The sequence below is a fragment of the Pezoporus flaviventris genome, unplaced genomic scaffold (genome assembly GCF_033815535.1).
Source record: "Pezoporus flaviventris isolate CSIRO_AGI_PZ_B2104156 unplaced genomic scaffold, CSIRO_AGI_Pfla_v1 ptg000054l, whole genome shotgun sequence".
NCBI lineage: Eukaryota > Metazoa > Chordata > Aves > Psittaciformes > Psittacidae > Pezoporus > Pezoporus flaviventris.
The window spans coordinates 8,994,546-9,020,638 of record NW_026892602.1 but is presented as its reverse complement, the minus strand read 5'-3'; the positions used below and the strand labels follow the sequence as shown (position 1 = coordinate 9,020,638).

The window sequence follows — 26,093 nt, the reverse complement described above, 5'->3', positions numbered from 1 at the left end:
AGTAATCTGAATAGCTAATAAGCACCTTCAACAAGATGACTAAAACTGTCCTACATACTACATTTCCAATGAACACTTTTATTTAAACCCTTCCAAGTTGTATCTGCAAGTTGATTTTCTACCCCATCAATGAGATGAAGTCAGACCCCTCTTCCCAGAAACCATCCAAATGCACCTGTGAACATTGCCAGCACTATCGCAGAGGGTTGGTACCAGCATGACCTAACTGCAGAAAGACTGAGCTTCAGAGAAGAAAAATAAAACCACGGCTTTAATCATATTGATTTTATCCAAAAGCTCAAAGTGCTTCATGAAACATTAATTAACTCTCCCAGCAATCCTGTAAGATCAGTAAGTATTGTAATTTTGCAGATGGCAAAAGAGATCAAAGTGAAGAGCAGCATGTCCAGAGCCAAAGAGCAGCTGAGGAGCAAAGAGTATGTCCCTCAACGCACAAGGCCAGTCTGACCAGGCGTGCTCTTGCTTGCTGAGAACTAAAGCAATCACACTTGATGAGGTGTGTATTATCAAATACAAAATTGAAAATAACCAGTAGCATAAGGGCAAGGGGTCTACAAGCACCAATGGCTGTATTGTAGAGCAGCTGGTGACATGATTATTTAGAGTACAACTGCTTTGCTTCACTGGTTATCGACATGATGGTGTAACATTTGGGTGAGGAGCAGGAGAAGGAAGCTTATTCAGCTCACATTAAAAATAAAAATGCAAATATGCAAATATTGCATTTTTGCAACGGCTACTACTCAAAGAAAGATTCCTGCTGGTAGGTGTTATAACCCAAGATGTTCATCCTGGACTTAAGACTTACACATTGCATTTGGGGCTACTGACAACTGTGATATGACTGCAGATCTGAGTCTTGAAAATCTGACCCTCCAAATGTCCATGTTTCCAGTTACTCCTATCTCTGTTCTGTGAGCCCCAGAAAACACCTGAGGATCTGGCTGCTAAAGCTGGGACTTGCATTAATGGATTTTAAGCCTTTTGGTTTTAGATCTGAGGATGGATTCTCTGGTTTCTGCTGTTTACAGTAACACAAATTTGGAATAATTTCTCTGAACCTACTTCACAAGCCTAACATGGCAGAATTTTCAAGATGTCAAGGAAAGCCTTCCAGTCCTAGGCTGTGCCACTAATCGCGTGGAGGACAGCACAGTGTCAATTACCCCTTCTACTTGGGAAAGCCAAGCTTTATGTGACACGTGTAAGAGAATGTGACAGGTACATCTTGGTCCTGATGGGTGACGAACACCTCAACATCAGACACCTCATCATCATATGCTCAATCAGACAATAACAGGGTTAAAAAAAAAATTCACTGACCTAACTGAGAGGCTATTGACAATCTGGAGACGAGAAGGAGGATAAATTTGAGAAGGTGATTTTCCTACAGGCTTCACGGACACCGAGCCGCAGGTGGGGGTCCCAACAGTGCCCGGATTTTCATCTGTATAATGGTCTTTTTTGACCCTAACCTAACGGTCATGCAGCTACGGCTCCGCGCCCCTCCCCGCACACAAAAGGTAAATGACCTCCCCGCACAGGCACCGCTGGGATTCGAACCCAGGATCTCCTGTTTACTAGACAGGCGCTTTAACCAACTAAGCCACGGCGCCGGGCGGCAATCGGTCTCTCTCCCAGGCCCTACTGCATCGACGTGACGATGACCCGGCGTCCGCCCCTTTCCCGGTGTCCCGCCAGCAGCGCTGCCGGGCCGCCCTCGCAGGCCGGCTGAGCCCGGCTGTGGGCCCAGCTCCGGCCCAGGTGGGCAGGGGTGGAGCTACCGCCGGGAGCAGCCGGGAAGGAGCGGCCGCGGCACTGCCCTGCGGGCCCCGCTGCGCGGCGCGGGGCTGTACCTCCGACGTCAGCGTGTTCAAGCACAGGTTAGACGGTGCTTGGAGCGACCCGGTTTAGTGGGAGGTGTGCCTGCCCGTGGCAGCGGCTGGGAACCGGATGAGTTCTAAGGTCCCTTCCAACCCAAACCACTCTGGGATTCTGTGGAAGTACAGATGCTATTCGTACAATAGCTCCTACGGAAAGGCAGCCACACTGACTTAGCCTAAAACAGCCTTACGGTTTTATCATCAGGTAAGAACAGCGACCTAGGGCATTAGTCAGACTACAGGGGTACAAAAGCCAGAAAAATGCAGACAAAGCTCCAACTTGTGAATTGTCCGTAATTACCCGTTCTCTGCAAAACGTGTGCTGCGAAGAAGGGGCCTGCTGCTGCAGGGGCGATCAGTTCAGGGCTGAAGGCAAGTTGACTGGCATGGCACCCAAGCACTAAACAGGTGATGGTAATGGACAGAAACCAGCAGTAACTAATAAAACTGGTTTTATTAAAAGTTGAAAGTAAGAATTCATTGTTCTTCTCAATTTGGAAAATAGAAAAAGGATTCATTCAAAAGAAAATCCCCAACCTGTTCACGTTACTAATGCAAAATGAACCAAGCCTCTGTAAAGCAACTGTTTTTTAAACTGTTTCCGTGGAAAAAAAAAATGGAGTATTGTTTTTTCCAGCTGAAATGGGTAAAGAAAGAAACACTTCCAATTTTAATATAACAACTATTTTAGGACTAATCTTTTCTAACACACAAATTAATTCAGTATTACTAACTACATTAAAGCCAAATTAATTCAGCTATAAAACATGCATATTTTATGTGATCTGTTTAAAAAACACACAAACATAGGAGCACAGACACTGCATTTTCTCTGAACCTCTGTAACAAAACGAGTAAAGAGGGAAAGAATGCTGGAAAAGTTTTATGATTTATCATGTAATATTTATTCAAAGCCACAAATCTGTACAAGACAGACTATTCCCTTGAAACAGTTTTAGTTTAACCTTGGATTCAAGTGTAATTGTTGTTACACAATTCACATAATTTAAACAAGGGGGAAAAAGATCTACCTACTTGGATTTCTTTGTTTCCATAGCTTAACTGCATTCCAGACTGTCACATGCCCCATTCCAACTATTATCCCCACTTTAAGCTCCTTTTAAAAGGAAAGGTTGAAAAGGCTGGTTTTAGGAATAAGGTTTCCAAACATTTTTAAATACTTAATATTTTATTATTTAGCATTCTTATATATACTGAATAGATGTAATCCTTTCAGGGTTACTCCTAAGAAAGGGTAGGAAAAATACTATGCTCCTAGAGAGCCTTTATTACACAGAATTCATTTGTGCTGCATCATGTCAAGCATGAACCAGAACTTACCCTCAGTGCCCAAAAGTTCCTTTACAAATATTTTGTTAAGGGGTATGTCAACAAGTTATGAAAAAGTTTGATGCGTGGATTGACTCCACAACTCGTTAAAGTTGTAAAGTAGGTATGCTTTTCATTCAGCGCTGAGGCGCACGGGGATAATTCCTCAAAGTCATGCGTGCCTCAGTGTTGTTTCCCTCTACATTTATTCTCTACAGTTATATATATTCATAAGGTTGCACAACACGTCTATACATATTCATGTCCTATCCCCACGTCATATTATAATGATCCAGAAGGTCCTCTGCACCTGTGCAGTGCCCCCTCTGGACATGGGCAGGGGTCTCAAGATGAAGTAAATGACTCTTCCTCCTGTGGGTAGGGCTCTTCAAGATGAAGTAAATGAGTCTTCCTTTTCTTGCGCTTTTCACCTTTTAGTCTTCACATATGGCCTTAGGGTTTGGTCGGTATCCCAGCCATAAACCATCTGCTTCTCCCCCTTATCAGTAGATTCAGGCATCTGCTTTTCCTTATCAATAGCTGCTTATCAATAGGACCAGGTGCCTTTGTTCTGCTTAGCAGGCATTTACAACAGACAATAGTTTTGTTTAAGCAAGCAAATTCCTCTAGCCCGCTTGTACAACCCCCCTGTACATTGGTCAACTCTCTGCATCAAGGTCATGGTTTTATTCATGTTTTTTTCCCACAGAACTCTTCCTTATGTTCACTGACAGCATCAGTTCTTTGCTTGCCATAGTAAAGAAGAATGGTTTATCTAAAGAATGTAAGGAAACATGTCAATAATTTACATAAACACATTTTCTTCAGTAAGACTGACCTTCAAGTGGTATATTCGTAAATTCACCAAAGGACAGGTAAGTAATTTTATTCTCTAGTACCAAGGACCATAAGTAAGTTTTCTACTCCTGTGGATTTTAGTCTTTACCTGATACATCCCAGCTGTTTAGTGGATTAGTAAGATCTATTTTATTATTCCTCATATGGACTACTACAGTAGGGCAAGGTTAGAGGAAAGTCTTAGCTTTCTACATGTGTTACATACAGATGTACAGACACTCCACTTAAATGCATTAACATCCCAAGACTCCTCGTTTAATTTAAAGATCAGGAGAAACAGTAGGTGACAATGACAAAATTTTTCTCTGTGGAGAAGACAGATGACAGAAGACACACTTGGATATCATTTCAGAGTCACTACGTTGCAGGCACAAGAAAGGTCTTTCACACTCTTCACACTGGTGTAAATATAATTTTAAAAAATGGCATTTCAGTTAATCACCTATGACACGTGCATTAATTCACACATGAAGTTACAGCTCGATATACACATGTACATCTATATCTAGGTCTGACTTCTGAGATGCACTGAGTTTGTGTGGTTTGACACACATAGTGCTGCTCAAAATTTATTCTGGGGATAAATGGTTTGGAGGTTTTTTTCTGACTAAACCCCTATTTTTATGTGAACTCTGATTTTATTTCTTTCAGCTAATAAACTACTATACTTTACATTTTTGGGTGGCTTGATGGGTATTCAGCTTTTAGCTGTCCTATCTTGGCAATTAGCACTAGATGGTTTAGGGCTTTTTTTGCTTACTTTTTTACCTGATCATTCTGTGACTAAAGGAGACATGAAAAAAAAGAAAAATAATAAATGGAAAAATTGTCAGATTACAATAATCTTAGATGAACTATTAAGCCACTACAGTCAGTACAAATAAGTTTTTCCACTGACTACATACATACTCATGAAGTTTAAGGCACTTTTATCAGAGAGAATTTCCTACTTGCGAAACTATTTACAAAAAGTTTGAGACATTCTTTTAATTTTTTAGTATGCTTTAAGTTTTGCTAAAATGCACACACACACAAAAAAAATGCCTGTATCAATGTTGACCATATCCTCACATTTCTGTTAATTGATGCTTTTAGGAATGTACACATTTTCACTGCTGGCACATTAATAAAACTTATTTAAAAGCTTACAAAGTTGCTACCTGCTTTTGAATACCTGCTACTGAACAAGAAAGTCTGATAAAAATAATATAGAAGAAAGAAAAAAAAGTTATTTTTCATGCACTTTCAGTTAATGCTTATTGACAAGGAGGAAAATGTACACAAAGCTCTTTCAAATCCACTACCAAAACCAATTGAGGAACTGTAATAAAAAGCATGTTTCAATACTATTAGGCTTGTTAATGTTCTCCTTTCCTAACACCTCTATCTAATTTATAGAAGTCAGAATACATACAGTCTCAGCTTTAAAATGACACTCCTTTCAATTCCTTTAGCTGGTTTATGTTCAGGAGCACATGAGTACTACCTGCCTTGGTCTAGTAATGCTCATGTCTAAGGGGCCAATTACACTGCAGAAGCACCATGAGTAGAAAAGCAGAATATGTTTATTTTTTAAAGTACACATACCTGGCTGTTTTTTCTAAAATCAAAAATGCACCTGTATATGAAAATTGGTGTCCTTACCAAAATCAACTTTTAAAATGGCCTACATCCCACTCACAAAGAAGGATTTGACAATTTTTGCAGAGAGAACAAACACAATAAATTTGTGTTTTCAGCCTAGAAATCTGACAGCTTTCCTTTTAACATTCAAATTTTCTGTCTGAATAAAATACAAGGTGTAATTAAAAAAACAAAGTGATTGAACCTGAGCAATTTTTGAGCCTCTTTCTTTTCTGATTTCTGTCCCTGAAGGTACGTCATCCATCTTCTCAACATTCCACAATCACAAAGTAAAATCCTGAGAAAAAGGTGCAATTATTTTGATAGTTTTGCATACTACCAAAAGAGAGATTTATATCATTTCCATAAGGAAGAAATCACATCTCATCAGATGAGCCCTCTCAAAATGAGAGCTAAACTCTCTCACATTTAAATATCATGCCTTTGGAAACTATCTTTAGCAATCTGAAACTTCCCGCACATTTTAAAATAGCCAGAAGTAAATGTACTTCCCAAATTCAAGATCTTCTGTAATTGCTTGAGAAAAATACTGATCATAACTTAGCACTTTCATGAGCAACTTGACCATTGTTAAATAATCCCAAAAAAGCCAAAAACAAGAAATGAAATATTCACACGCATTTGTAAGTCAGTTCTTGAAATCACATCAGCAATTAGCAATTACCTTTGAGGCTGAAAGAATCCATTTGTTGTTTCTGCTGATAGCAACATCTGTCACCCAGTCCCAATGACCCTACAGTAAAGCAAAATGTATTTATAACTCATGGGGGGGGGGGAAGAACTTATTTTTATCATAATAAAACCAGCTATTTGTACCATAAATCCATTCTGAAATGCAGTGAGAAAATTCTTATTTAGACTGCCTGAATGCTCATCACGAAAAAAATGTTATGAAGTTCATACTTTCCTACAGATACCTGAAAACCTGTGGTTACTATCTCTAGTAAGCAGACCCACAGTTGAAGCACTCAGAAGAATGACAGCTACACAGCTACCATGGGTTTAAGCTCCATTTAAGCCTATATCCTTTCTGGTTTTTAAACAGTTTAATAAAGAAATGTGAAGAGAGAGTGGACTTCTGACACTCATTACCTAAAAACTCTTGAGGCTGTTTATCCGGTGATAACGGAGCTGTGGGAACAGACAGCAGCTTCCCCCCATTTTAAGGGAAGGAAACCAGTTCCAAAAGCAGGCCAAGTCATAGTCAAGCAGCTGTGTAAGATACCCTTGTTCACATTAACAGCAGCACAGCTGATTTGAGGTTAACAGCATTGAGGCAGCATAAGAACAGAAACAGGTTAAACTCTAAAACAAATTATTTACCAGCTATGGAGATTGTCAAACATGAATGGTATTAATAGATAAAATTCCTAGATTTTAGGAAGGCATGGTTATCATTTTAATAGACAAATGGCACACCTGAGAAATACAGTGTAAAATGAACATACACTTTTCCAGCACACAGCACTCAAACGTGTACATAAAGCATGATTTTCATAGCAACATCTTTAAAACATGCTTTTAAATTTAGTTATGAGCCCAGAATACAATTCTACCAAGGCATGGATACTAAACTGGAATTCTCCATAGTGACGAAGATACCAGCATTTACACAGATGCCTTCTCTTTTTATGGGAAGCCAAGTTAGTTACAGTGATTGCTGTGAACTGGGAAATTTGCAGTACTTATGTTGTATAAAGCACAATACTGGTGTACTGTAACTGCTCAAAAGGTTTAATTAGAACAGTTCCAATTCCAGAGGGTAGGTAAGTTTACCTTTAAGGCAACAAGCGTAAGGCACAGGCTTACAAGCTCTCCTATATGAAGACGTTATTTTGAATGTGACAGCAGTTGAAAGCTACTCTTAAGCCCAAAGTTTAGAATGAAAGTGGTCTTTTCTGAGATCTTCCAGGTAGGTTTGTTCATGAGTGTTTTAACTACATCTTGAATAGGAGATGCAGTAAGTAAAAAAACCCAAAGTCCACTAAATCATAAGACAGGAAAGACCCAAGGTTGCAAAAATCTGAACTCTGACATCACGTGACTTTTCTGAAACTAGTATTTGCAAAATGCATGCACATAACTTTATGAATACTGTTAATCCTTTTGTTTGATCCACATGTCTGATTAGTGGATTGTTTCCACTAAAATAAGAAATTAAGGAAAAGCGTTGTAATACAATATGGTATGTTTGCAAAATATAAAGTCATGGTGGTACAAAGCAAACCTAATGAGAGTTGGAATTTTTTTAGTTTATTTTATGCAGGTATTACTTTCTGCCTCAAATTTTGGCTAGTATTACCATGGATATGGAAGAAAAGAGAAGGCCTAGCTCTAAGGATAGCTGAATACTAAATGGCTACCTTATTTGCAGAATTGTGCCTCCTAAAAACTGTAAGATGTTGGACCACATTCCATCACTATAAGCAGTAACATAACTATGTAACCTAGCTAAGCTCAACACGGATATTTGCATTTCTTCTGAGTGCTTCCCTTTTAATGTACTGATTTCAGTGGACATAAGCATGTAAACACACAGATATGCAAGAGTGTGATATTTCAAAATGAATATATGCACTATTCAGGCTCTTGTTACTTGCTGGACGAAAGCCTCTCCTAAAATATAGGTACAAGTCCATTCAGCACAATCCTTACATGAGCTTGTTCACAAAAAGAGAGTTTTAAGAGCTTGTTAACAACTGACTTGACAAAGGTAGTATCTTTGTAGCTAATTGTACAGGAATGTACTGTTCTAGGAAATTAAATCACACAAATCCAGGATATATTCCTGCTTGTATCTAAAAAGGACAGGCAAGGGTATTTGTCTGCTAATGAAATACACACTTTTGAAAACAGCAATACATCTTACAGTTTCTCATCAAACTACTGACCAAATAAGAGCTCAGTACCTTTAAGCTTAGCTTTTTATAGCCTGCATCTATATCCCGTGTAGCTACAGCTTTGTCATATCCACCAGACATGACAAGGGATGCTGAAATGTAAAATCAGAATACTGTGTTTTATCTTTGCTTTGTCATGCAGACTAATAAAAGAGGCTCCTTCTAACACTGAGTCAGACTTTATAAAAAATAATAAATAATGAGCTATTAGTCATAGCTTAACAAGGTAGAAGTTCCTTTCAGCTACTTGTTGTTAATGTTCTTAATTTTGTAAATATAAACACATAAATTTAGCAAGCACACAACGGAGTGGAAAAAAAAACAGACATGGAGATTTTGTTGATTTAGAAAAGTAAGGAGAATACTTTCAAAATTGTACAACTGTTAATAAAAAAGTAGAGGTCAGTGTGGAAAGCATGCTTTCAGATTCAATAGTTACAGGCCTATCTGCATTTGCATATCTTCAAGACACAGGTACATTTTTCCCCACAGAGTTGCTATGTATTTATTTTGGCTGTCTAACACAGGAGACATTGTTTTCCTATGACTGCAGATTAACCTGCTGCCACCAGTTCAGGAGTCACTTCACTGGAGTACTGAGATATGAAATTGCAAAAGAAACAGCCAATTAGACCACTATCTACAGAAATTTGTATTAATCCATCCCAGAAGAGCAGCTGTTTTAACCCTGTCTAGCCAGACAGCTTGTTCACTCACTCCCAGTGAGTGCTGCCGGGCTGAGAGCAATTGAGGCCTCCCCCCGGGGCTCTCCCCTTCCCCGCTCCCGTGAGGGATGGGGAGGAGGATCGAAAGAGTGCAACTCCCACGGGTTGAGACAAGAACAGTCCAGCAACCAATGTACAACACAAATCACCACCGCTACCACCAACGACAACAGTGATAAGAGAAAATAACAAGGGAAGAGAATACAATACCACCGGCCAAGAAACGAGTCCAACCCAGAAGCCCGTGTCCTTCCGGGTAACTCCCAGTTACCCCCCACCCCGGGCATGACGTGCTGTGGTATGGAATACCTCTTTGGCTAGCCTGGGTCAGGTGCCCCGTCTCTGCTTCCTCCTGGCTTCCCCTCCTCCCTGGCAGAGCATGAGCCTCACAAAGTCCTTGGTCAGGGTAAACATCACTTAGCAACAACCGAAAACATCAGCATCACCAGCACTGTTCCCAGGCTGGAAGTCAAAACACAGCACTGCACCAGCTACCACCAAGGAGAAAAATGACTGCTACTGCTGAACCCAGGACATTATCCACCCCTTATTCCATACCATTCACATCATGCTCAGATCCCACATTTTCAATATACCATCGTTCTCCCCACATATATACATCCATATACACACAGACCAAGAGAAAGAGATCATTTTCTTAGTGCATGGACCAATCACTGTAATGTTGCCGAGTCCATTCGGTCCATGATGTCAGGTTCCATCTCTTGTAACAATCTTTCAGGGCAGGAAAGGCTGTGTGCAGTATTGGATCGTTGACTGCTGATGCTGGTCGTTCCTTTACTGCGGAACTCATCCGGTTCATCAAAGTTCATTCTCTGTTGGGATGATGGTTGGAGGGAAGTCAGGGCTAGTTGCTGGTGACCTGGAGACATCTAGTCGATGGGCTATAAAAGTATTACACAGCAGGCAACAGCATACAATTAAGTTCATTGGCTGTTTTCCCCTAAAATCAAATCCCCTTAAGTACACATCGGACTTCCCCATCTTCCCGCGTTACCCACCAAGTATATCCAGGTCCCTGAGCAAAAGCAATCCCACGAGTGGGTTTGCCTTTACCTGAAGCAGGAATAACCCAGACTGTCTTTCCCAGCAAATTCTTCATATGCACCACGGGAACTTTGTCCCCCTCTACAATATGTAAAAGTTCTGACTGGGCTGGGCCAGCCCTGTTGGCAGATCCTCTGATGTTGACCAACCAGGTGGCCTTTGGTAAGTGTGTATCCCAATGCTTGAAAGTTCCCCCACCCATTGCTCTCAGTGTAGTTTTTAACAGCCCATTGTACCGTTCGATTTTCCCAGAGGCTGGTGCCTGGTAGGAGATGTGATATACCCACTCAATGCCATGCTCTTTGGCCCAAGTGTCTACAAGGTTATTCCGCAAATGAGTCCCATTGTCTGACTCAATTCTCTCTGGGGTGCCGTGTCACCACAAAATGTGTTTCTCAAGGCCCAGGATAGTGTTCTGGGCAGTGGTGTGGGGCACAGCGTATGTTTCCAGCCATCCGGTGGTTGCTTCCACCATGGTAAGCACATGGCGCTTGCCTTGGCAGGTTGGGCAATAGTGTCCATTGTTAAGTCCACCCCTCCACCACGAGCCCATCCATATGTTGCATCTCTGCCCTGACAGCCAGAAGTGTCATGGGCCCACCAGGCCAAAAGTAATTCACCTTTATGTTGCCAATCTAAGTCCATCTGAGCCGCTTCAATCTTAGCCGCTTTATCCACTTGTTGGTTGTTCTGGTGTTCCTCAGTGGCCTGACTCTTGGGTACATGGGCATCTACATGGCGTACCTTCACCACCAGGTTCTGCATCCAGGCAGCTCTATCTTTCCACAGTGCAGCTGCCCAGATGGGTTTACCTCTGCGTTACCAGTTGCTCTGCTTCCATTGCTGCAATCACCCCACAGGGCATTTGCCACCATCCATGAGTCAGTATAAAGTACTGGCCACTTTTCTCCTTCAGCCGCGTCCAAGGCCAGCTGGATGGCTTTCACCTCGGCAAACTGAGTCGATTCACCCTCTCCTTCAGCAGTTTCTGCAACTTGTTGTCCAGGACTCCATACAGCTGCCTTCCATCTCCGATGCTTTGCCACAATACAGCAGAACCCATCAGTAAACAAGGCATACTGCTTTTCACTTTCTGACAGTTTATTCTATAGTGGGGCCTCTTCAGCACGCATCACCTCCTCCTCTGGTGACATTCTGAAATCTTTGCCCTCTGGCCAGTCCATGATGACTTCTAGAATGCCTGGACGACTGAGATTTCCTATTTGAGTTTGTTGTGTAATTAGTGCAGCCCACTTAATCCATGTAGCATCAGTTGCATGATGTGTAGAGGAGACCCTGCCTTTGAACATCCAACCCAGCATGGGCAACGGGGTGCCAGGAGGAGCTGTGCTTCAGTGCCAATCACTTCTGAAGCAGCTCGAACCCCTTCATAGGCTGCCAGTGTCTCTTTTCTCAGTTGCGGTATAGCTGGCCTCAGATCCTTTGTATCCCCGACTCCAAAAGCCAAGGGGTCGATCTCAAGTCTCCCCTGGAGCTTTCTGCCAGAGGCTCCAGGTAGGACCGTTCTCCCCAGCTGCAGTGTACAGTACATTTTTTACATCTGGCCCAGTCTGGACAGGTCCAAGGGCTACTGCATGAACTATCTTGCATTTAATTTGCTCAAAGGCTTGTTGTTGCTCAGGGTCCCATTTAAAATCACTTTTCTTCCATGTCCCATGATAGAGAGGGCTTACAATCAAACTGTAATTTGGGATGTGCATTCTCCAGAACCCCACAGCACCCAAGAAAGCTTGTGTTTCTTTCTTATTAGTTGGTGGAGACATTGCTGTTATCTTCTTGATCACATCTGTGGGGATCTGTCTACATCCATCTTGCCATTTCATTCCCAAAAATTGCATCTCCTGTGTAGGTCCCTTGACCTTACTCCGTTTTATGGCAAAACCAGCTTTCAGCAGGATTTGGATTATTTTCCTCCCTTTCTCAAAGACTTCTTCCGCTGTATCACCCCACACAATAATGTCATCAATGTACTGCAGGTGTTCTGGAGCTTGCCCCTGTTCCAGTGCAGTCCATGGCAAATGGTAGGGCTGTGTTTCCACCCCTGGGGATTCAAATGACATCCTAGGGTGCATTAGAAAGGGTGTGGTTAGTAGGTCAAGAGAGGCTCTCCTCCCCCTCTACTCTTCCTTGGTGAGGCCGCATCTGGAATATTGTGTCCACTTCTGGGCCCCACAGTCAAGAAGGACAGGCAATTGCTTGAAAGAGTCCAGCGCAGAGCCACAGAGATGATTAAGGGAATGGAACATCTCTCTTATGAGGAGAGGCTGAGGGAGCTGGGACTCTTTAGCTTGGAGGAGACTGGGGGGTGACCTCATCAATGTTTACAAATATGTAAAGGGTGAGTGTCAGGATGATGGAGCTAGGTTTTTTTCAGTGATGTCCAGTGATAGGACAAGGGGCAATGGGTGTAAACTGGAGCATAGGAGGTTCCATGTGAACATCAGGAAAAATTTCTTTACTGTGAGAGTGACAGATCACTGGAACAGGTTGCCCAGGGGGAGTCTCCTATGTTGGAGATATTCAAGGCCCGCCTGGACAAGTTCCTGTGTGATGTACTCTAGGTTACCCTGCTCTTGCAGGAGGGCTGGACTAGATGATCTTTTGAGGTCCCTTCCAACCCTTGGGATTCTGTGATTCTGTGGGACTGATGTGCCAGGCCATCTGATCCACACAGTCCAATAAATCCGATTGTCTCCTACCTCCACCTGGCTGGAGGCAGGGCCCCTCTAATGATCATCACAGCATTGGACACTTAAGTCGTGGTAAAAGGGATTATTCTTCGTTATCACAGGAGCTGGAGTAAAATCAGCTCTTCCTTTCCATCTGGGAAACTGCTCACCAGAGACTGAAGCCGTAGCTCTCATGGGACGATCAGTCTTGGCCCTTGCTCCCCTCTTCAGTTCACTCACCCGTTCCTCCAAAGCTGAAGTAGGTTTTCCATCCCACTTTGTCATGTCTTCTCCGTGATCCCGCAGGTAAAACCATAGGGTAGCCCATGGCGTATACCTCCGGTATCTCCTCTCTTGAACAATAGGACGCCTTGTGTCAATAGCTGAGATGTGTGTTGGTACACACGAGGAGCTGGATAAATCAGATAGATCGTCCCTCAATTGTTTCAGGTCCTGGGACAATTTTTCCACAGCTGAGATGATGGAAGGGGTGAGATTGTCTTCAAACTCTAGGAGTTTATGAACCATTTCATCCACTGTTAGCGACACTATGCCATTCCAGGTTACTGTTGCCAATGAATGGTCATATGATGACAGTGTATTCCGTTAAGTTTTCGCCACATGGGTCATGTACGTTCAACTTCATCTGGATCTATGGGTGTATCCCCGCTATTCGGCTTGATGTGATAGATCATCTCGATTCCCTCAGAGACTGGATGCCTTTGTCTATAGTAGTCCACTTGGCCCAACGACTCATAACGTCGTCCTTGTATGGAGACTTTTCTTTCACAGCTGCCAAGAGCCGCCTCCAAAGACTGAGGGACTTTTTCTCTCTTGCAATTGCTTTGTCAATTCCCCCTTCTCTAGCAAGTGATCCCAGTTGCTTGGCTTCTGTACCTTCTAGTTCGTGACCATCGGCCCCATTGTCCCAGCATCGGAGTAGCCAGGTGATGATGTGCTCCCCTGTTTGGCAGGTAAAATCTTTTCACATATTCCATAGCTCGGTTGAGGTCTGAGGTCAAGAAGTTACCTCTTCTTCTTCTTCTTCATCATGTGATGATGACTCCTGATCAGATGCTAGACCAGGTGTTGAATTCATTGTTTCTTCATCTTGCTTCACCCTTCTTGCCTCTTTTTTTGCTTGTTCTCTTGCGTACAGGGGCAACTGATATTGGTACGAATTGGTCCTCTGGTTTGGCTGCAGTGATTATCACTGTGGTTTGAGTAGCAACTGTACTTGTTGCTGGGTGTGGTGCAGCTGCTGTGCATGGAGCTGGGGTAACCGCGCTGTCTGTTGCAGTTGAAGTTTGAGCAGCTGCTGTACTTGCCACTGGGGTAGCTACGCTGTTCATTGCAGCCAAAGTTTGAGTAGCGACTGTACTTGTCTCTGGGGGTGGTGAAGCTGCTGTGCTTGGAGCTGGAGTAGCTGCACAGACTGTTGCTTTGCCCTCAGATCCACCAATATTCATTTCCTTTTGAAGGTGCTGGATAGTGTTGAACAAGGCCCTGTAAGAATAGGTCAAGCCCCAGCACGTTGCCATGATTTGTCCGTCTCTGGTATGGACAGAATGACCACACACCTCATTTAAGTGTTTTACTAATTCTTCTGGATTTTGCAGTTGTTCGGTGGTGAAATTCCAAAGTACTGGAGGAGCCCACTGACCTAGATACTTGCCCATACTATCCCACACACCCTGCCACTCATGGCTGTCCAGCCTCAGGGAAAATCTCTTGGTCCTCCTGCATTGTCATTTGACCCCAGACAAGACCCAAACCTGACTCTGCTTAACTCTTGAAATCAGCCAAAACACACTCTGTAAGCATGCCAGCATGGTGATCCCCATCAACTATCGGCAAACAAGTCTCAACAGCATTAAAAGGCCATTCAAAAACTTCAAAACTCTCAAATGTAAATGGTCTGGGGGGAGGACTGGGAGGGTAAAAGAATGTCTCCTTCACAGATTGACTACCTGAGAAGGAGAAAAAAAGATGTGTAATTGCTAAGCACTTCTATTATATACCTCCCAAAGTATAAAGGTGGTGACCACACTGGGAACATAAGCCAGATCAGTTTCATGATCAATGATTCTATTGTATTACAAGTCATTACCATAAAGTACAATGAGACAAAAGCCTTAGCCCAAGCCCCACACTTGAAAAACACTAATACAGCAAATACTGGATGGACGTAAGATACGATATACTGAAACTGTGAGATCAAGAGGAACAACCTTGAGTGCCAGTAAATCAGCATTGTGACGAGTGACTATTAATCCGGTCAGATCTGTCGTTATCTCAACCCCTTGAGCCCCACTCTGGGTGCCCAAAAATAAACTGTCATGGTTTATACCCTAGCCAGACAGCTTGTTCACTCACTCCCAGTGAGTGGTGCTGGGCTGAGAGCAATTCTATACTGAGCATGATGTTCTGTGGTATGGAATATCCCTCTGGCAAGTTCAGGTCAGCTGTTCTGGCTGTGCTCCCTCAGTAGCAGAGCATAAGAAACTGAAAAGCTCTTGATCAGGGTAAGCACTACTGAGCAACAACTAAAACATGGGTGTGTTATCAACATCATTCTCCGACTAAAGCCAAAACACAGCACTGCACCAGCTACTAGGAAGAAAATGAACTCTACCCCAGCCAAAACCAGGACATCATTTTCTCATAGTCAAACATGTTATAATTGGAAATGAAGAATTAATTACCTACATGATTACAGAATGGTCATTCATGGTTTATCTGAGATGTTCTATGCATAGGTATGAACATACATTGTGCACTAATAGAAAGATAACTCAACATCTTGGCTAAAAACGCAGGAACTAACAGAACCCTCATGTCCTTCATTCAAGAAAACAGGTTCATGACACTGAAATTCTCCTCTCTTTATATACCATATTTTTAAGCTTTTGTCTCAGGATGTGGTGCACAAGTAATGACCAGCAGAGGTAAAGCAGCAATCTGAGATAGCATTGGTGTGTCCCCTGAAATACAGATAAAAACTACAGGAAGAATGAGATTCGGTGACCATTACAAATCTCTCTGAGAACTTCCTGCAACATCTTCCACCCTGTCCATCGAGTAAAGCATCTTAAGTATATTCTGAATTTTAACCATATGAATAGTTATGAAAGTCTCTGGAGCTGCTTACAAACTCACAGCCAGCACATGCTTTTAAATCTCTTATGGGATTAGGTTATTTTGCAGGATTGAAGCCCAGCTGTTAAATCTTGAACACAGTTTAACAAGAAATTGTTCAGCAGCTACAACACATCTTATTAAATTACAAAAAAAAAAAAAAAAAAGCGCCATCAATTTTTCATGAAGTAAATAGCATGCATTTATTTCTACATTTAAATTTCAACTCAAACATTCATAGGAAAAAGATTAAACAATTCTAGATTCAAGTCTAATTTTGGAAGCAGCAATACCCATCAGAAAAGAAATCTGGATGTTCCAGAACTGGGTGGGGTCTCCAGTGCTTCCTGAAATCTACAGTGGGGAAAGGATTATGAGCATCTCTTACAGGAAACAATGCTGTAGTCAGTGCAATTTAAAAGAAAGATTACAATGTTCCAGATTGAATTTCCCATCCAAAGTAATTCCTAATTTGTCAAAGACAATTTTATTACCATGTTTAAAGGAAGACTCTCTCTCTCTGGTTATTGTTTTAAGAATTTAAAGTTAAATTAATTGAGTTTATTTAAAGCCATTGATATTTTTAACAGTTGATTTGACATCCCTATTGTTGCATACTTCCTTCTTAAAATGATAATAAAATCCTAAATAATGTCCTTACTGACTTCAGTGAGAAACGTACGAGGTAGACAAGTGAAGGCTCAGGAGATCACACTGAGCAATGCTCCTGGCACTGGGCATGATCTTCTCCAAAAGCATATAGGGAAAAATGATCTGTTCTCAAGAGAGTGGTTGTAATTGGTTCACTGTGAAAATGAAACTACACACTGCACTGTGGTCCTGAAACCTGTCCTATTTCATACTTCCATTAACAATGTAGGTAATCAGATAAAAAGTACAGATATGAAGCCTAAGAGAGTCTGCAGTTATACAAGGGAGAAGGTTAAAATTAAAAATCTATAATTATCTTCACAAATTGAAGAAGTTCTCAAGAAAATAAAAGGTTTATAACCACCTCTATGGGAAACAATGTTGTCATCACTATAATGTGCAAGAGTCTTACAGTGTTTGATCAATAATCTGATATCTGGGGTTTGATTTTGGCAAGTCTGACACTCTGTAGTAACATACAAATAATCAACTGCCCAGATAAGGAGCTGAAACAACAGACTACACTGCAGTTCTCTAAGAAGTATGTAACAAATACTGACTCCTCTTCACCACCATGCTGTCAAACAGAGTAAATCTCTTTGTGTGAAGAGGTGCATCCACAGAGAAGCATGTAATAATGATTAATTTCATATTTTTTCCAGGTAGAGGAAACACATTATGGGGCCATATAATTCAAGAAAATGTGGGCCAGTTGGAAAGATTTCAGAGATCAATAAAAATGATCAGTAAAATAGGAAATAATAATTATATGTTAAATGAAGAAGGATGGTTTAATCTACTAAAAAGATTACTTCAGTAGCTATAATAAAAGTTATATGAAAATGTAGAAGAAAATAAGAGAATAATTTGATCTCCAAGTTTGAGGTGGATCTGAACAGAAACATACTAGCTCAAGCTGCAGCCAAAATAGTCCACCTTAGGAAATCCTGTTTAATGATTAATGCAGTGAAACAATGGAACAGATTGTTTCAAAGTCTGTCAGGTCTTAAACGGAGCTCATTAGGAGCTGAGTTGATCATCCTATGGTTGCTCTGAGGCCCATGAATTTTATGAAGGGCTAAGGTGATCTGGTTGCAGTGCAAAACCTAATTACCACAAAATATTCTCCAAGAACTCATCATTAGTTTTCAGTTCCCAACATCTAGGTGTATTTTGTCCTTTTCATCTGTATTATTTTTGCTTCATGCTACAATGTTTTTAAAGGTTTCTCTATTCTAAGTAACATTTTATCTCCTCATTCCTCAATTATTATGCATTCTTCCCAATTAGTAGAAATCAGTATGAGAAGTTTACACTGCAGTACCATATTGCATATGCTTTTACCTCTACATATATCCAAGAACACAGAAGGTCTAAAAAAAGATAAAAGCACTAGAAATGCTTACAGCCATCAAAATACAATTTTTCAATTATTTACAGCAGGAAGCTTGAATGGACTATTTTAGTCACACTTCCTATATATGTCATTTGCTTGTGTACTGCTTCCTTTAGTTCAACAATTATTGTTCATTTTCTCTAGTATTAACCTTAGAATAAATCTCACTGATAATTGTGAAAGCTACAAATAACACCATGGATAATGAAGTGTAGTATTGTTTCTTACTCGTTACTTGTAATTGAGGTAGATCGTGTTATCATATTCCATAGCTTTATGGTCTTATCGTATGATACTGAAGTCACTCTCTGGTTATCAGGATCAAAACAACATCTTGTGACTGTACTTTTGTGATCAAAATGCATCAAGTGAAACTATTAGTTATTTTGAATAATTACATCTGGATCTCCAAACACAAACACTCTAATTTCAAACTTGCTGTTACACTGGCCAGGACACCACCTCTCCTACCTAGCAACGAAAGATAGGCCTCACAGTAACTGCAGATATGACAAAATATGAACCTGTACCCAGGCACACACATACACATACAGTGTAAATTCACATGCTGCCCCATAGTAAAATTTCTGCTCCATTCCTGAAAGTAAGTCTGGAAGTGTGGCCCTAATGCCAATGATAATGCCAACAGACTCTCAGGGAGCACTCATCTAATAATACTTTGAGATCAAATAGGCCTATTAAAGTATGTAAACAAAGTATGTCCTGATAGTGTCACCCAACAGAGGCAGTCCTACTACCAGTAATTCATTAGTTGCACTTTTTAAATACAGATGATTTTACCATCAGGCTCAGACTGACAGGAGCATGTGCTAATTTAACGTGTGTGAGACTGCTCATATATTCTGAAGCTGATTCTGCATGAATGGCAAACTCCCTGACCTGCAGTCCTGAGTGGAAGCCTCGTGGGACTGAGGCCTCACTAGTAAAATTATTGATCAAAAACGAATCAGTGCTGGTCGCATTCTGGCCCATTATCTCATTTTTATAAGCTTGAGCTAAAAATACTGCCTTTAATATCTTACAGGGAAGTTTCTTTTCCCTTTCTCAAGTAAGGATATTTGAACTGAATTGAATAGTTTGGTTTTCTCAGTATTTTGTAATAAAAGACGAAAATTCAAGAGCTGCATGAGCAATACGTAAAAGTCTTAAGTCTTAGCCTCAGATGTGTGCCACTAGTGTTGTACTTACTGAATCAAAAATATGTATGGCAATTTCTCTGTCAGAACTAGATATCGCGTATCTATCATCAGAAGAAATATTGCATGAAGTTACAATGCCATCATATTCTGCTGTCCAATGAAGAGAAAATAAAAGGTTTTAGAAACATGTTTGACAGTTAGAGAGTCTTACAGCAAACTTGATATTACCTAGAAGCAGCTTCAGAAAGAAGGCTTTTGATATTGCTTTGTTTTGGTAAAAGCTGATAGGTGTCTTTATATCCAATCTTTCTATGTTTGCATTAGCAATAACCTTATATAGGGCCACTCTGTTAAAGTCCCAAAATGTTAATTTAATCTTAAATGTATCTTCTGAGACAGGTTATTATTATCATACCCTTATGTAACTGAGACATATTCATCAAGAGACTTGCCCAAGATCAAGCATTTAACAGTACCAAAAGTAGGACTAGAAATGAAACCTATCTATCTACCCTAATTATATTGTATTGTGCTAATGAAGAATGTTGTGTTTTCTTATTTATCAATAACAAAGCAATAAACCTGAATTTTAGTTGTACCTTCCGCAAGATGCGTTCAAAAGGATACATACAAGCATTTTTCCTGTTTCCATATCCCAAGCCTTGACAGTGTTATCATATGATGATGTTACCATTCTAAAAATTATGTTAATGAAAACAGCAATCAATGTTTTCACTTAAAAGAACGTTATATTAAAAAATAACTGACAACTTTTAATTCTGACAAAAATTTGACATCCCCACACTAACTTAAAATAGGTTTTTAAAGGCCACAGCAAAAATTATTGCACAGCTTAGCTGAGATAGAAATTAATAATAAAAATGTCATGTGCATAATTTTCAGTGCAGTCATCTCAATTTCATCTATTACAAGGTATTTAATTACTTCTAACATTAGAATAATTTTAAAGCCATTACAATGTCTTCAATGAATGTGAAGTGTTCTTGTCGGTAGGGTTTTTTGGGATTTGCAGTGGTTTTGTTGCTGGGTAACCCTCTACCACAAACACTGCTCTGCACATACACAAAGCCACATTAGACAACAAAGCTAGTCAATATGAGTTTACTAAAACTGGCTGGGTTTCCATTAAATGTGAGGTCAAAAATCTTGCAGAGTTTCATTAGAATATTCCCAAATACCTACAGTAATACTGAAAGTCACCTGATGTGACAAATATTTTTAGTACTGTTGACCTCTAAAAAAAAAAAGCCACATTGTCACTTTTATACATTTTCCCAAGAAGCTTTATGCATTAACATTCTAAAAACTAAAACCACAATTATTAAAATGTTTATTTTCTCCATATATTCCTGCAACCCATACTTCCTGCGTATTTCCCCCTACTTCCTGCAAGCAACACAATCTCTGCTACTAAGCAGAAGCATGTAATGCAAAAGTCCGTAAGAAGCTTATGAATCGGTGGCATTTTGGGAGTGGTTTCCAGGGCTCCATGCAGTGGTATTTTACTTGCCGTTTCACAATCGCAATAGGCAGTATAGCATGTGTACTATTCATAACCAAAAAACTAATTGGTCAACTCTAAAATCTAATAAAAATTGATTTGAACTATGACTTAATGATAAAATACACAAGAAACAGAACCCCTGGAGGCACTGCATGACCTACTTAACAGAACATTAATATATGCTGCAGTTGTTTTAATTATTAGAGCCACAGACTGACACTGGATTAAGAGGCATTTCTTCTTTAATTGACAAGACAGGCTTAATGGAAAGGCTATAGAATATTAATAAATGATACAGACAGAAGAGAATTTTTATGAAGATATAAATCTTACTGACAGATGAACCCCTCAACCTTGGCTAATTCAATGTTGTTCTTTGATACAAGTGATACATACTTATATACTCCTTTCAGAACATATGGCAAAAATAGATTGACAGCACATATAACTCAGAAACAGAATTAAATTGAGTCCTTTACCCTAAAAGAGGCCATAATCTATCCGGCTAACCTCTCTATACCTATTAGACTATTCCAACATGCATTTCAGACAACAAAAAGATAGTTTAATTCAGCAGACATTGTACAGAAAATGGAAAAGATTTAAGGGCTACTGTACAAACTGTAGGTGAGAACAAGGTGAAATTTATGGTAGTTCATGTGGATAAAGGAGTCTGACAGTAAAAAGAGTATGGACAGCATAAATGACAGTGCAAGTATGTAGAGAAGTACAAGGAGCAGATGGAGGAATGGAGATGTAAGGTAAAATTTTAACAGAATGACTTACGAAGCACCAAATTCAGCAAAAGAAGTTTGATGTCATACAAGTTAGAAAATCATAGGAAGGAATGAAAACGTAAATTATTTGTTCTTAATTTTGTACTAGATGTTTCCAGATGCACTGAAATTGAACCTTGACATCACAAAAACAAGGTGAATTTTGGTCTTTTTAATAAATTAAGACAGAAAACAGTCACCTTCTGTCATCAGGAGTCAAGCTGCACTCAGAAATTGGGGCAGTGTGTTGTTCTTCAAAAATGTGAATAGGAAAACCTTTCTCAACATCCTTGAAAAAATCCAAATTAGTTCAATTAGGAAGTGCTTTGCTAAATTGTAAAAAAATACAAAGCATCACAAAATATGGGAAAACAGAACTCGTGAAACCAGTAAACTTAGTCTTACTTGAGTTACTCTCACAATCCCAGACTCTCTATTCCTTCTTTTTATTTCAAGACTGACTGAAACAGCATTCTTCATCTAGCAGGCTTCTATTTATCTCCTGCACATCACGTTAATTTCCACCAGAAATTTCTTGAAAACAGACCTCCTTAGAGTCCCATATCCAAGTCCATACCTAAATCCTGGCAAGTATTTCTTCATAAATTTAGGTTGGAAAAAACCTTTAAGATCATCAAGTCCAAATCAGCATTGCCAAGTCCACCACTAAACAATGTTCCTGACTGGCACATCTACATGTCTTTTAAAAACCCGTAGGGATGGCAACTCCACCACTTCCCTAGGCAGGCTGTTCCAATGCCTGATAGTGAAGGAATTGCTGCTGATACCTAACCTAAACCTCCCTGGTGCAACTTAAGGTCATTATCATTTTCCATCATCTTCTACCTACTTAGTCTGTTACACAGAGTGTTTTAAGTGATTTCAGGAAGGGACCACCTTTTTGTCATACATGTATAATGTTCAAAACATAGTGCAGTCCTAACACATGAGTAAAGCCCTGAAGTTCTTTAGTAACAGAACTAAAATAATGTATCAAATTTTACAAATGGATCATGGTGCCTGACTGTAAACATCAAAATAAAACAAACCCAAACAAAAACCCCAAACACAGACACATACACAGGAGGAGAGCTGCCATGCAAAGCAACTCACAGATCAAAGTATCACAGGATCAGTCATCATACCTTCATCTAGGCAAATAATCTTTCATTTCCATAATTAATCCAATTAACTCAATTATATTTTTGTTTGCATAAGCACCAAGAGGTTTCAGAATCAAGAAGCAGGCACCCTTCACTGTGCATTGTGCTTTTTCTTTTGTCTTCAATATGAGAATAAAATCTTGCACATCTGACCACTAGTCATCAAGTCTCATGTTTAAAGCTGCTTCCTTACAAGGACTCTCACTATCCCACTTGCTTGGTACCTCTTCATAACAGGCAAAACTGAAGTGAAAGTAAATTTATTTTCACTTTTTCCACTTATTTTCTGAATGTGTGTCAATGCACTACAGACCCAATCAGACACAACTGGAATTGTTAGTAATGTCTCTAAGACTGAAGGAAAAATAAAAAAACAAAACAAACCATCAAAGTTACTGTATATTGTTCTGTTTTTCCAAGTCAAAAAAGCCTTGCAGTCACAAGTGCCCTTCCAGACTCACCTCATCTTTGCCTGCTGTGCATCCTATTAATCTTTGTTTTCCGAAAGATGTGTGGATTGTCTGTGAGATACTGTCAGCTCTCAAGAGATACTTCACATGCTTTCTCAGTGCACTCAATCATTTGGTATCTATTCTTTCAAAGGAAAATAAAATCCTAAAGTGAAATATGTCAGAGCTGGCCTAACCCCCTGTGACCAAGTCCTCTGTGTTCTCCCGAATTCTAATTGTTACAGCTGTTCATGCAGAAGAGGAAGTTAGGCTTGTGCAGACAAAATTGGTTTTACCAAAATAAATGAACAAAACCCTGCCCACACACGGCTGTCAGAAAATTCCCAATACTCAGGCAAATACTTTCACATAGATTCTGAAAAATAAGTATTGCTCAAGAAATACTGAGCCTTTCTTAGATAAAAATGTAAGAATCAAATTTCTTAGACAGATTAGCCCTCCCACACTTCAGGCAAGTGGCACATTATAGCCTTTCCAGCAAAAACTTCATGGACTTACCATGCTTAAAAAAAAAAAAAAAAAAAAGAAAGGAATTTCTTATTTTTGGGTCTCTATTTCAGTTGCATGTGAGCCAGCTGAACACCATCCCACTAAACACAGAAAAATACAAGTTCCATTTCTGAGTTCAGACAAGGAGCAAAGTTTGAAACTGTCAACATGACAGTTGTTATTAACCATAAATGTCATGACTAACACACTGAGATACTTATCTATATTTCTCCTATCTACAATATTTGCTTAAGGTCTCCACATGTGTATTTACTTTGGAACTGATCTTTAAAAGACAAGACATTTTTTATTCTAGACTTCCTCATTTCTTAGATTGAGCCATCCATAGCCCCTGGATAACATCATGGGCTGGAAAAACTGCCTGAACCTTCTACACTTTTGGAGTTCTTGGGCTTTTTCAGTACATCTGAAAAAAAGGTTTAGATTATGGTAGAAACCTAGAATGGCATTGCTAAGAAGTCAACACTTCAGGTGTTATAGAATTAGTTCATCTGTATTCACATTATATTAAAGTACTCCTATAACTCATTACCAATCCTTAAATTAAGTTATGACTGTTTACTATACACCAGGTTAAATGTCTGCAAGCTATTTAGCATGGCTACATTGTCAGCTTTTTTGCAGAGAATTCAAGGGCTGGAATAACAATGTCTCCAAGCCTGCTTTTAGACCAAATTTAGATTCAACACCCAGAACCTGGACACTTCCCCAGTTCAGATCTCACTTTTGCCTTGTCGGGGTGGCTAGAATTTTAGGGAAACCCCAACTAACTACACAAAACTTGGAGGAAGAAGAAAATAAAAGGTGTAAATCAAAACTTAAATAAAAAGCAAGCAACAAAATGAAAACATTGAAAGTATGAAAACACTGCAGCCATGCTGATAACTGTGTGATCTCTTAAGTCTACTTCTCCACAAACAGCCACACACATAACACATGGGGAAAAGGAACTTTCTGGCGAAAAAGGGTAAGCTTTGCATACAAACTTAGTTTTAAAATATTAATAAACCAGTGCTCCAATTCAGTGTATGCCACATAGGCTTAATAAGAGTCACCTTTTAAAGTTAAAGACTGTTCAAAGCATAAACCAGGAGTTTTAGTATTTGTCTGTAACTGCAAACACATTTACAGCTGCTATTTTTAAACTCAAGTATCTTCAGACAGCTCCTTGATGATTCAGTCAGTCTTCCTGCCTGTATAGCATTCCTCATTTAATTTCAGCTTTAAGGTTTTTAATTTGTTGTTGCATTCACAACATACCTAGAGCTTCACTTATAAGAGCATGACAGTATTTTTGTGTCTCCATAGCAAAAGTGACAGGAGCTCACAGTGTCACTGTGTCCTCTCAGAATACCGAATTGGATCTGTAAAAGAATAAAGAAGTAGTTTCCCTTGAAATCATTTTTGACAGCACAAAAGCAAGAACGGGAAAAGAGTATTTCAAGTTCCATTTGTCGGGGAAGGGTTCACATCCTCTCCTGGGTACTGGGTGCGCATTTACCAAATCTGGTTGAGGAAGAAAAGTTGATGGATGTAGGTTTTGTTTTTATTTTTCTGGAAAGGAAAGAGGTTTGGTTTGTTTTCCCAATTGTTCTTCTTTTCATGAAAATAATATTTATCTTTAAATCTCATTAAGTCTCTTGAGTCTTTCAAACACTTGTTTCCTCAAATATGTTTCCTCGAATATGGCCCAGAGAATGCCTGCACATGAAGCTCTTAAGCTGAGGATAGCACATTTTAAGCTCTTAGGCCACGCCATTTCTGCCAAGACCATTACAAATCTTGACAAGGCTTTTCTTCAGACATTTAGGACTTCACTGATGACTGTCCAGCACACATCTGTGTGTTAACAAAACTAACACAGCTAACAAACATCTAGCTGCCATGAGTGTTAACCACGCAAAGCAACACCTTTCCAGCCTCAGCTCCCACCATCCAGCCCTCCCTCCCCTCCCGGAATACCCGCGCTGCCAGCTCACGATTATCCCAGCTACCCTCCCTCAGGGAAGGCTCCGGGGGTGCCCCCAGGGCCAAAAAGTCCCGACAGCTGCCCTCCGCCACCATAGCGCCCCGCGCGCTCCCTCAGGCGGCGGCGGCGGCAAGGCGGCGCGGCGGGCCGGGCCGCAGCTCCCCCAGGGGACATAGGTTCTGTGCCAGCGCGGGCGCAGTGCTGCTCCCACCAGCAC

At 40.3% G+C, this 26,093-nt stretch overlaps 1 protein-coding gene and 1 non-coding gene across 2 annotated transcripts; both read right to left on the bottom strand.

Moving 5' to 3' along the window:
- Window positions 1-1,563: 1,563 nt before the first annotated feature.
- On the bottom strand, window positions 1,564-1,637 carry TRNAT-AGU (transfer RNA threonine (anticodon AGU)). Its single transcript has one exon. It is a non-coding gene; the product is annotated as a tRNA-Thr (tRNA).
- A 2,466-nt stretch (window positions 1,638-4,103) lies between these two features.
- On the bottom strand, window positions 4,104-26,001 carry WDR88 (WD repeat domain 88). The gene is given in 12 exon segments (XM_061469160.1): window positions 4,104-4,489; window positions 5,920-6,012; window positions 6,400-6,468; window positions 8,645-8,727; window position 15,469; window positions 15,919-16,102; window positions 18,532-18,677; window positions 19,498-19,621; window positions 20,096-20,158; window positions 21,965-22,053; window positions 25,161-25,271; window positions 25,870-26,001. Coding segments are annotated over 12 exon segments (1,203 nt in total). The 5' UTR covers window positions 25,972-26,001; the 3' UTR covers window positions 4,104-4,351.
- Between the last annotated feature and the right edge of the window lie 92 nt (window positions 26,002-26,093).